The sequence below is a fragment of the Drosophila willistoni genome, unplaced genomic scaffold (assembly GCF_018902025.1).
Source record: "Drosophila willistoni isolate 14030-0811.24 unplaced genomic scaffold, UCI_dwil_1.1 Seg819, whole genome shotgun sequence".
Lineage (NCBI taxonomy): Eukaryota > Metazoa > Arthropoda > Insecta > Diptera > Drosophilidae > Drosophila > Drosophila willistoni.
Window position 1 is genome coordinate 105,124 of NW_025814720.1, and position 12,567 is coordinate 117,690.

Genomic DNA, 12,567 nt, shown 5'->3' on the forward strand with positions numbered 1-12,567 from the left:
TCGATAGACTGTACAGGTAGATCCAGGGTATCTACACTGTGAACCTCTTCCAAGTAAAATTGATTGCCATTATGTGGATTGGCAACCGAAAGCGTGACACGTTCCGATGCATTTTCTTCGCGTGTTGTATCGTTGGTCCATTTTAGGCACAGTGGGTCTGGAACGCCTTTTAAGCCGAGTTGCTTAAAGACCTTGTTGTCGATGAGCGTTAGTGCCGATCCCTCATCTAGAAATGCAAAAGTGTTAGTGACTTTCATTTTATTGATGATTTGTATTGGAATGACACGGAAATATGTTGAGCCAGACTCTCTGGATCGTTGGGTGTGCTTGCCCTCCGGCGTATGTACGTTGGGTACCATAGCTGGTCTGTTTGGGCTGCTGGATTTCGCAGCCTCTGGCATCGGCTGCATCTCATGGATCAATGGGTGATGTTTCTTCGGCAGCCTCGTATGCCGCAAACCTTTTCACGTTGGCACTTTTGGTGATGACGGTTTAGGCATTGTTGGCAGAGCTTGTGATTTTTCAGAAAATACATCTTTCGTTGATGTGGCGTGGCTTTGAACGATGGGCAGCTGTGTATTTTGTGCCCAGGTTCGTTACATATGACGCACGTAATTTCCTTGACCTGCTCTTTAGGTGCCTCTGTGTGATGATTTAGGCTTCCGCTCTTCTTATGGTAAAGCGGCGATGTTACCTGGCTTGCTGCTTCAGCTATGTCGTAGATCCATTTGCTAAAAGATTCTATTGATGGTACCTTAGTGTCTTTGGGAAACATTGCCCACTGCAGCTTCAATTGTGTGGGGAGTTTCTCTAGTAGCTCTTGTACGAGCATTGGGTTTTGCATGTAACCTGTGAGTCCACATGCTTCCATCGTTGAGTAGATGTTTCGTACACACAGTGCGTATTCGATAAGTGGTTCAAGCTTATCTTTTATTGCGGGTAGTTGCCGCGTTTTTTCCAGTAAGTTGTGCAAAATATGCTCTGGCCGACCGAAACACATACGTAATGTTTGTATGATTTCAGGGACCATTGCTGGTAACAGGAGTTTGGATTGAACTAACTCACGTGCTTTTCCCTTCAGGCTAGCTTGCAGCCGCATAAGATTTTCTGCATTCGTATACCCAGCGATTTCCGTACTTGTCTGAAAACTACTGTAGAATAGAGGCCAGTTCTGAGGATTGCCATCAAATGTTGGAAGCTCTTTCGGTATCGCTTGACGGGCTGCAAGTTGTGCCGCGCTTGGTATTGCTGTGTTTAGGTCTATGTCCATTCGCACTTTACTTTCTGGATAGTACGATGCAGCCCTGTTTTGAGTATTTGTGAAATTCCAGGGAGCCATCGGCGTAGCACTTAGGTGCGGTTGTTCGCGTGTCGTAGCACGCGTGTTGTTTGAGGTTAAGAACGGCAGCTGCGGTGCCTCGTGATCGTAATGCCACGTGTCACGCACAGCTGAGTGTGTGACCATCGCTTTTTGTTTGGCAGAAGTAAAAATAGGAACAGCCGTCCTAGCTGTGTCCGGGAATATTTTTGGCGGGCATAGTCCATTGCGCCGTTGGTTTTGCTGGTGACGAAGTAGCCTGAGGTTCGCCTGCTCGTGTGGTATTTCCGAGGTTCTGCAGGGCGTTGCTCAATATGGTTGTGATGACTTCCGATGACACGTTGACGCAGTCGCAGTTCCAGCTGTTCTCAGATCTCTCGTCTATTACTCCAACGCAGTCGAAATGATACCAGGAACAGCATCGATTGCATTGCACCATGCGGTCATTGTCTTCCTGCATGCATTTCTTGCAATGATATATTCCACTTGATAAGTCTTTTGTTGCCATGGTTTACCAATGAGTTTATACTTTTAAGCGATGTTGATTAGTTATGTGACCTATGTAGGTCGTAAACGGTTGACCGTTGAGGTTATGTTTAGGTTTAGTGATTGGTTATGCAATCATTGCCTTTATGGCGTAATTTATAGAATTAATTTATAGAATTAATTCCTGGCATAATTTATAGAATTAATTTATAGAATTAATTCCTGCCATTAATTTATAGAATTGTTGAGTTTGGCGCTAAGGTTCGATGTTTTAGCGGACCCACAAGAAAACACTCCACTTTTCACGTGATACTTCATTTATTTCTTCCACGTGTATTTCTTATGCTAATGGGTGTGTGTATGGTGTGTGTGCCGTATGCGAGTCGTTATTATGCGTTTGCTAGCCGTTTGATTGTAAGCGAGCCGTTTGAGAGCTGCTATGATTGTAAGCGAGCCGTTTTTGTAAGCGAGCCGCTATAAATTAATCGCCCTTACTCGCGGTTGTAACCAAACTGTTCTTTCCGCCGCTTAGTAACAAGCAGAGAACCTAACATGTAAGCTTAAAGCGCAAGATGCAACGGTTAATTTCCCAGCACGTAGGTTGGCGCTTAAGAATAAGTATGAAAATGAAAGAGAATGAGTGATATGGGTTAACCCATTGGTGGCTGCGTCGGGTCTGCTGGGCAGTTAGCGAATTTCGGCGGCAACAATAACGAAATCCAAATAATTAATTCTAGTCACGCAAAAATTACTTTTCTTAATGTTTAATGTAATGTTGGCCTTTTTGAATTGCTCGGCAAAACGGCGAGGTGGTTTGACTTCTCAGTGAATGGAAGGAACGAACTCCAAGGACTAGAAGAACTCAATTACCCCTAATGACAACATTTTGTCAATCTCGGCAAGAAGAAGCTTTTTAACAGCAGGACTAACAGGATAGAACCGTTGTTTGACAGTTTCCCATCAAGTCCTTCGGCACGATTGGGAATTAAGGCAGGGTATAGTATTAAAAATTTTTTTTATACCCTTGCAAAAAGGGTATCTTAATTTTGGTCAGAAGGGTGCAACGCATAGAAGGAAGCATTTTCGACCATATAAAGTATATATATTTTCTTGATCAGCACGACGAGATGAGTTCAAACAGCCATGTCCGTCCGTCCGTCCGTCTGGATCAACGCAAACTCCTCCTAGACCGTAAGAGCTACAGAGCTGAAATTTTGTCTATAGTGCAGGGGTTGTATATCTCGGATTCAGCCGGATCGGACCACTTTATCATATAGTTCCCATACAACCGGCAAAGTCACGAAGAGTGCCTTTTCTTAATAACTTCGTTATTTTCTGAGCTATTACTTACTTTTAACGCGATTGCTTTCAAATTAAACATTTGTTAGTTTAATATATATGTTAAAGGCTGTGCCGAAATTGATAAAGATCGGGTAACTATATCATATAGCTCCCATAGGAACGATCAGCCGAAAACAGTGACTTTTGGAAATAACTTCGCTACTTTTAACGCGATTCCTTTCAAATTAAACATTTGTTAGTTTAATATATCTGTTAATGGCTGTGCCAAATTTGATAAAGATCGTGTAACTATATCATATAGCTCCCATAGGATCGATCAGTGCAAAACAGTGACTTAGATCAATATCTTCGTTATTTCCTATACTAAGATTGTAGGCCGTTCTTTCGCAAACATAAGCCTTTTTAGATAAAACGGCCACTTGACATCCTGCCGTTGTGATCTTTTGGGTTAGTTTAGAGCAACAAATGTTTTTCCACAACGTGTGTATCTGATTGTAATTTTAGTAATGTGCTAGGTTGGTTTGTATCAAAAGTACAGTTGTATTATATATTCTTTAGTCCATCTGATTCGGAGAAGCCGCTTCAGATAAACACTATGTTTATTCTTAAACAGCATGTCTCGCCCTTTGACTTCACATGAGGAATTTAGAGACATGGGATAGTTTCTCTACGATATTTTGGGCGGTAGATAAATCAACCGATGTCAGATTATTTAGGAGATTCGTCTTTTGGATGCTTTAGATTAATAGTAGTTTATTTTATTTCTTAACTGTACTTATTATTATTATTATTATTATTATTATTATTAAAGTATAGGATATAGTTATAAACTATCAACCTAACTATATTTTACAAGCACTGGCAACTAAGGCCTTCGGCTTAGACGAAAACTACATCCATACACTAGCCTGGGATTCGAACCCGGATCCTCGTTGTTCAGTTGACTAAATGACTGGGCCACTTAGACAACTCATCTACCGAGGACTGCAGTACTTATTATTATTTATTATCGTTATCATTAATGTTCTCTCGATATCTGTCCTACTGTCCTCAACGCTAAGCATTGACTGACTCACGCGCTAAACTTACCTCTTTCTCAGAGAGTGATTAAAAATACCGGGATCGAAGAGAAGCAGCAGAGCGAGTGTGACCGTTTCTCCTTCTACAACTCGACCGTCCTGACCGTAAGATCTCCCGATCCATACATAATTAACGTTACAGTTATCATTATTTTCATTTGATTAAGCATAACTTTTAGTCACTTCTTCTTTTACCTATGCAATGCTTTATATTCTGGTTACTCCAAACACCTCCTAGAGTTGAATCAAAATTCTTCACCATAGTATAATCCCCTGCCTTATATCATATGCCTGCTTTGCTATTGTACTCATTGTACTTCTGGCTTTGCTTTTGATGTATTTCCCCATCCTTTCTAATTGTATCCAAATTTCTTGGATCATTCACTATTCCTAACTACTCTAGTCCTTTTCTTAATTCATCTCCGACTTTGCCGACTAATGCTCCTATGAAGTGTGCTATTTAAACAATGTTCAACATTCTCAACTATGAAATCCCAATACAAAGCTTCTGCTCTCTGACGTGACGTTTGTGTTTTTGCATAGCTCCTGAGTTTTTATTAATATTTATTGTTTTCTCTCAATTTTTAATTGTGCTTGGTTTGTTTACGCTTTTGCTGGTGTTGTTTGCTTGACACCAATGTGTTGTATTTCCATAATTCGCCAAATTAAATAGTTTAAACAGTTTTTTCTGTTTCGGGATTAGTGTTTGGTGCATTTAATATTTTTTCTTTTTTTCTCTCTCGTCATTGCTTCTGCAGTTGCTCCCCTCATCGCCCCCATCACACCATTAGTGCTAGTGGTTTTGTTGTTCTCTCTGCTTTGTGCTTGTGCTCAGCTTCTCTCCCGCGTAATCAATTTTGTAAGGCCGCCTCTCAAAGCTCGGCTTATAACTGTTCTTGCATTCTCTAGCTGTCTTGTTTTATTTGTAATTATTGATTTTTTATCGATAACTATCTTTGTGCTGTGTATTTAAATTTTTCTATATATTCTTATATATTTATTATATATTTTTTTTTTTTTAACGTTTAATATATTTTTGTTGAATCTACTCTTAAATTAGAGCCTAACAACAAGTTTGAGATATTTTTCTTAGTCTAGTACTTAAGATAAATCCTGGGGATATTGTAGGCGGCCCTAATCACTTGTTATTGGGTTGGTCTGTCATTTCTTTTAAGACGAGTTCTATTATTAGTTCGCGTAAGGCAATTGGCAAGAACATTTGGGTGTGCATCCAGTTTCGCAGAATACTTTAGTTGTTGAGTACCTATTTCAGATTTTACGCTAGGTATATTTAGATCATTTTGAATGTTGTCGTTTCGTATATACCACGGGGCCCCCGTGATTGATCTTAAAATCTTCGACTGCGCTCTTTGTATAATATCGACATTGCTGGTACTTGCATTTCCCCATAGTACGGCTCCGTAAGTCCAGATGGGTTTCAATACGGAGTTGTATAGGAGGACTTTATACTCCAGACGTAGAGGGGACCGAGCATTGATGATCCAATGTAGGCTATTCGCTTTCAGTTTAAGCTGTGACTTTTTTGCTTCGATGTGCTTGCGCCAAGTTAGTCTTCTGTCTAGGTGGATGCCAAGGTAAGTGACATCCACGGCTTGAGGAACTGGTACGTTGTTTAGCTTTAGAGCTGGACAGTTTCTTCTGTTAAGCGTAAATGTAACATGTTTGCATTTCTGCTCATTGACCCGGATACGCCAGGTTGCTAGCCATTCCTCTACCACCTTGAGGTGTTCCTCTAATTTTGCAGAGGCTTGTATTGGGCATTTGAATCTGCTGAGGATTGCCGTGTCATCGGTAAAAGTGGACGTTGTAAGTCCTAAACTCGTTGGTAAGTCTGCAGTGTACAGCAGGTAGAGCAATGGGCCGAGTACACTGCCTTGCGGTACACCAGCTTTGATTTCAAAATCAGCCGAGACGGAGCCATTACATCTTACAGCGAATTTCCTATTGTAAAGGTAAGATTCCATGAGTTTGGGGTGTACTGTGGCAGTTTTTGCCGGATTTTGAACATCAGACCCTCCAGCCAAACTCTATCGAAAGCCTGGGCAACGTCGTGAAAGACAGCCGCACAGTATTCTTTTAGTTTGAATGCTGTTCGTATTTCGGATGTTATGCGATTGACTTGTTCAATTGTACCATGTTTTTCGCGGAAGCCAAACTGGTGTGAAGGGATTGTGTTCTCCGATGCCAGAAATGAGTTTAGGCGGATCTGCAGGACCTTTTCAAAAAGCTTCGAAAGACATGGCAGCAAACTAATTGGCCTATAGGATGATGGCTGGGTTTTGTCCTTTCCCACTTTAGGAATCATGATGATAGTGGACTTTTTCCATGTTCTTGGGAAGTAGCCAATTTTTATTATAGCGTTGAACAGTTTGCAGATATATTGTATTGCAATGATAGGGAGTTCTAGGATCATATTCGGTGTGATTAGGTCATGGCCAAGGGCTTTTTTCGGCTTTATGTGGTTTTTAATAACTGCAGTGATCTCGTCCGATTGGAGTTCCGCGATTAGCTTGCCTTAGGCGAAGTTTTACTGCTGGTGATCGAGTAATCTGCCATTCTCTTCTTAGACGTCGTTTTTCCGTTACTAATTGTTCTATCCGCCGGTTCGTAGGCCTGTCAACAGGTCTGGTGTAAGAAGAGGCATGTGGAGTAGATACTCTTGCTGCAGCTCCCATCATCGACTCAAGTGCAGAGACGCACATATCAATGTCCTCTGCAGCATCCAGTTTCGGCGAACAGTCAATGTGGGCACTCATGTACATTTTAAATTTAAGCCAATTTGTTTTGTTGTGTGTGAGCCTATAAGGGCGATCAAGTACTTGAGGTCTTGTTAATAGTGTGAATAGCACTGGAGAGTGATCGGTGTATCCGCAGTAATCCGATTACGTGGAATCCTCTTGGTTACTGCGAAATCAATCAAGTCAGGCCCTTTCTGTGGATCTGTGGGCCAATAAGTAGGCCTACCCGGTGAGACGCAATCCATCTTGTTGAGAGGGTTGACTATTGTGTTGTACAACTGCTTGCCTTTAGGATTTACCAGGCGAGATCCCCAGTGCGTATGTTTGGCGTTATAGTCCCCTGCTGCAATTAAGCGATCTCCGAGTGTGTTAAAGAAATCGGTAAATTCCTTTTCAGAGATTGAGAAGCGTGGTGGGCAGTACAGGGCAACCAATGTAGTGTTGCCGCAGCTGGTTTGGACGGTTATAGCAGTTGCTTGTAGGTGCTGTGTTTCAAATCTGTTGAGGAACGAGTGTCTTATACGGTTTTTGATTAGTATACCAGTGTCCCGCCATGAGCTTTTCCGTCTGGATGGTTTGTTGCGTAGAAGGTATATTTTGGTATTTGAAAATTATTTTTTGATGCTAAATGTGTTTCCGAAATAAGCAAAACGGCGATTTCACTTGAGTCTAGGAATAGTTGCAGTTCATTTTTGTGCTTGGAGATGCCGTTAGCATTCCAAAGACATAGACGTAGGGAAGCCATTTTTTATTCTCGATAAGCTTCTGGATAAGCAGGTTTTGATTCCGCATCAGTTCGTGCATACAGTTTTGCATGAACGTCATAAAAGTGGTCATGTTTTGATTGAGTGAGATCAATAGGGCCACTAAACCACTTGGAGTTTGCTGGCCAAGCTCTAGTGCGCTAGGTTGCGGATTCTGTAGATGGTGGAGAGACGGGGTCTCTTTCGCGGGCTCCGTCTGTCCAGTTCGGAGAACACTAGCGAAGGATACACTAGGACTGGTTGTAGCAGTCATGTTGGATGATCTAACATCCTTGGCGAAGAAAACCTCCGGTGTAGTTTTGGAGGCGTTGAAGGTGATTTTTGGTCCAGCTGGGGGTTTGCGCCCGATTAGGTGTGATTTAAGATCCTTGAAGACAGGACATCCTCTGTAGCTGGCCGTGTGGTTCCCTCCACAGTTGCTGAATAGCCTTAGTGCGACGTTGTTTCTGTCCTTGGTGCAAATGCCATCTTCATGATGTTCGCCGCAGCCAACACACACTGACCTAAGACTGCAATTGTTAGAGGTGTGGTTGTATTCCTGGCAGTTTTTACACTGCGGCGGTTGGCGTCTCTTATGTGGCTCCTCTACGGTGATTCTTCTGTGCAATAGAAGCTGTAGGTTGTAGATCGGGTGCACTTCATTTGGCTTCGACCGCTTTGCATCAGGTTGGAGCTCGATTTTAAAGAGCGGCTGTGCGACTTTGTTCCTGTTGATGATGTTGACAACGGACTTGACCGCAAACCCTTTTTCGACCAACGCGTCTGCTATTTCTTGAGTAGGGACCGATGGCTCAATCCCCTTTAACACAACCTGGAGACCTTTACTGCTTTTTAGTTGGTAGGTATAGAAGTTGATGCTAGCATTACGTTTGGGCTTGAGAGGGGTTACAACAAAGTTATTTGCCCCTACTGTTTCTACTAGCTTCGAAATCAGGGCGCTGCAGTTGGCTCCACGGATGTATAAAGGGGGTGGTCTAGCCGATTTAACTTTATCTACAGCGCCGGCTTGATCGTCTTGCTGATCGGCAAGAATTTTAAAACGATTCCCATTCCGATTCTCATTTGGTTTGGTTATTTTCGGCGTATTGCCACTTTTTTTCTTTTGCGGGCTCAGCTTCCGCTTAGTTATTTTAATATATCTATCCATTCCAGTTTGGAGAGAAGTCGTTGGGTTTACTATTGTAGCTGACTCTGGGCGACTTGTCGTTGTCGGCTTGAGGCAGGTCAATACTTCGGCAGACGTTTCAGTAGTTGCTGTCAACGAGCTGACGGTGCTGGTCGGTGCAATCGGTGACCCAGTTATCGATATTGATGGAGAAGCACACTGCTCTCTCCACGGTAAGTTGCTGTTGATTGCTGAGTGGCTGGCACTTTCGGTGTTCTTATATATATAAATTTTTTTTTTTTTTTTTTTTGCCTTGTGGTTCTTTTGGCTTTTTAATGGCTTGTTGTCTACCTACTTGCAAGCATTCTGATCGTTTTGATGATCAGTATAGAGCAATATCTTGTTGGCTTTGCGATAATTTTATTCACTTAAAATGTGCTGGCCTCAATGGCCGCGACGACGACAAATTTGGTTTGTCTGTGTCTAAGCCTGAGCTTGGCTTAATGCGCTGGACTTGCCCATCTTGTGCCAGCCATCATCTTGATTTTAGCCGTATGTATAGGGATCTTCGTTTAAAGTTTCTTTCTTTAAACAAACTGGCCAAGCAGCTGTCTAACGAGTGTGACTCTAGCATACATTTATTGTCGCAATTCAAGTTTGTTCCACCTTCTGAGAAGTCGCCCAAGAAATGTACCCTTGAGTTGCCTCGTAAGCAGTCGCCAGCACTCTCTATAACATCGTCTCCCATTTTACTTTCGCCTACACCATCTTCTTGTCCCTCTTTATGCTCTTCTTTCCAGATTGAAGTACCCATTGCAAGTCCTGGTGTAACTCAATCTATCCCTCACGGGAACTCTGATCAATCACAGGATCATGCTGGCTCTCAATCACTTGCGGATCCCAATGCTTCTCCGTCTCCACTAACTGTAGTGCCTCATCGCAAACAATTATTTATCTCTAGGCTTGCTCCAGATACTTCTGAGTCGTCTGTGGCAGCTTACATTGGTAATATATGACCTGCTAAGGTTTTAATTCAAAAGTTTAAGTTTTCTAGGCCTCGCGAAATCTCCTCTTTTAAAATTACAGTACCTAATGAGTATTCCTCAGCTATGGTTGACACTAATTTCTGGCCAGAGGGCCTAGTTGTACACGAGTTTGCGCCCAATAAGCGCTCCCGTCCGTTGCCTGTCCACCTTCCTAATTTATCTTCTGCTTCAAATGAAGTAAGGAAGTCGTCTCGCCGACTTAGGTATACCATACACCAGTAAAGCAAATATTTAAACTTTGTTAAACAAATGCATTTTCACATGCTTCTTAGTATCTTAGTATCTCGCTCACTCAATCATACGAGCACCCTAGCGCCCCCACCAGCCAACGGCCAACTCCGGCCTTATGGATAAACGTTTATATGCATAACTCGACTGTTTTTTGTCCGATTTTGATCAAATTTAGTATTTTGCTCGATATTAGTATTAAATTTAAGTATTTAATTTAGTATTAAAAAAATACGGGAGATAATCAAGTTTTTTTAAATTACTGAGGCGGAAAAGGGCGTGGCAAAATTTGTATGGTGTCTCTAGCTGGAATAGTTTTTAAGATAAACGCTTTTTTTAAATTGCGGGGGCGGAAAGGAGCGTGGCAAAAATTTGAAATAAACTTGATCACTCTACATACTACACGAGTCTACATACCAAATTTGGTGGCTCTAGCTCTTACAGTCTCCGAGATCTAGGTATTCATACGGACAGACGGACAGACGGACGGACAGACGGACATGGCTAGATCGACTCGGTTGTTGATCCTGATCAAGAATATATATACTTTGTGGGGTCGGAGATGCTTCCTTCTGCCTGTTACATACATTTTGGCGACTTTAATATACTATTTCACCCTATGGGTGTATGGTATAAAAACTAATAGCGTCTAGTCTTTGCATTCATAATTAAAATGTAAGAGGACTTCTTACCAAGCTCTCGAACCTGTTCTGTGATAGCCAAACCTTTTCGGCTGACACATTAGCTTTCTCTGAAACTTGGCTTAACCCCTCTGTTTTGGATAATGAAATTCTTTCTAATAACTTTATTTCTTATAGGCTTGATCGTGTTGGTCGTCGTGACGGTGGAGTACTCATTGCTGTTAACTCGAATCTGTGTTCAAGTGTTGTGCCGATTGATCTGCCCTTAGGTGTTGAGTTTATTTGCGTCAAAGCTACATGTTCCAACTTTAGCTTTTTTATTTTTTTTGTTCATATATTCCCAGCTTCTGATATTATGACCTATATGCACCATGCTGATGCTTTGCAAACTATTTTTAATCGTTTTAAAGATCGTGATTTCCTTATAGTTTTAGCTGATTTCATTTTGCCTAATATTTCTTGGTTCCCATAATTTAGCAAGCATAGGTCCCATTGTACAATTTTCCCTCTAAATTTGGCCATTAGCTTGAGGGGACCCTGTGGCAATCTTAATTGTTTAACGTTTTTCTGATTTACAAACATCTCGAACTCTGATGACGTGAAACAGCTTCCTCTATCCGATTCTACGAAAAAGAGTCGACTCTAGGCCGTAAAATAGTTTTTAATAGCCAGCACCGCTTCGTTAGTATTCGTTGTCTTTGTTGGATATAGTCTGGCGAATTTTGTGAAACCATCAATAATAACAAACAAATGGTTTTTGTTTCTGTCTGATGCTATAGGACCACAATGATCAATGTGAATTAGTTCAAAGGGTCGATTCCATTTAGGAATACTGTGCAATATTCCTTCCTGTTATCCACACCTTGGCGAATACGTAACACACTTTAAGCAATTTCTAATGTGTTTCACAACTTTCTCCTTTACGTTAAAAAACCAATACGTTTTCGAAATGGCATCCATTTCTTTTTCTTTGCTGATATTGCCTAGTTCGTTTTGATACTTGAAAAGGATTGACTCTTCCATTTCACTCGGTACACAAGACATCAACCTTTGGTCATTGGTTTTCCTGTAAATTATTCCATTTCTCATTTCAAATAACTTATCCTCAGCGAATTCCAACTTTCTTTTCACTTCCTGCAACTTTTCTGTTCTTGCGTATAACAAGATTGTCTTCAAAACTATTTGTATGATACAAATTGTATCTATATATATCTATATATGTATCTATATATGTATGTATATATGTATTTATATTTGTATCTACAACAAATATGTACATCTCTTTGCCTGCCCTGTGCACTACTTCATAGTCATAAATCTGTAGCTCAAGAGCCCATCGCGCAATTCTTGGGTTTAATTCAATTCGGTTGAGAGTGAGAGTCAGCGAATTAAAATTCGTAAGTACTTCAAAATGTCTTCCCTGTAAATACACTCTGAACCTGCGGACTGCATATACTATTTGCTATCTTTGATTCTACATCTGACGTCCGTTTTGATGTTCCTTTGCATTAACATTGCCCCAAAGCCTAACGCGCTTGCACTACAATGGAGCTGTACTTCGTCCTTGTGGTTATATATTGCCAACACCGGCGAGTCTACTAATTTATCTTTGAGCAACGAAAAACAATTCAGTTCTTCCTTTCAAAATTTAAAAACCCTATCTTTTTTTCAATAGGTCATAGAGTGGTTTTGCAATTAATGAAAAGTTTCTAATAAGAGCCCTTGTTATCGGCTCCAATGCCCTCTTCCGATATGAGAAATACCAAGTATTTAATGCTTGACTGAAAGAACTCACACTTATTTATACGAAATTCCAGGTTGTGTCTGATTATCCTTCTA

At 41.2% G+C, this 12,567-nt stretch overlaps 1 protein-coding gene across 1 annotated transcript in view; it reads right to left on the reverse strand.

Annotated features, from left to right (window-relative positions):
* LOC124462012 overlaps window positions 1-1,465 on the reverse strand; it is a 70,570-nt gene extending 69,105 nt beyond the window's left edge. The window contains exons 1-2 of the mRNA XM_047013410.1: window positions 1,066-1,465; window positions 15-226 (exon numbers count right to left, since the gene is read on the reverse strand). Of these exons, the coding sequence (XP_046869366.1) occupies window positions 15-226; window positions 1,066-1,465 (612 nt within the window). The remainder of the gene's footprint in view (window positions 1-14; window positions 227-1,065) is intronic.
* Window positions 1,466-12,567: the final 11,102 nt, after the last annotated feature.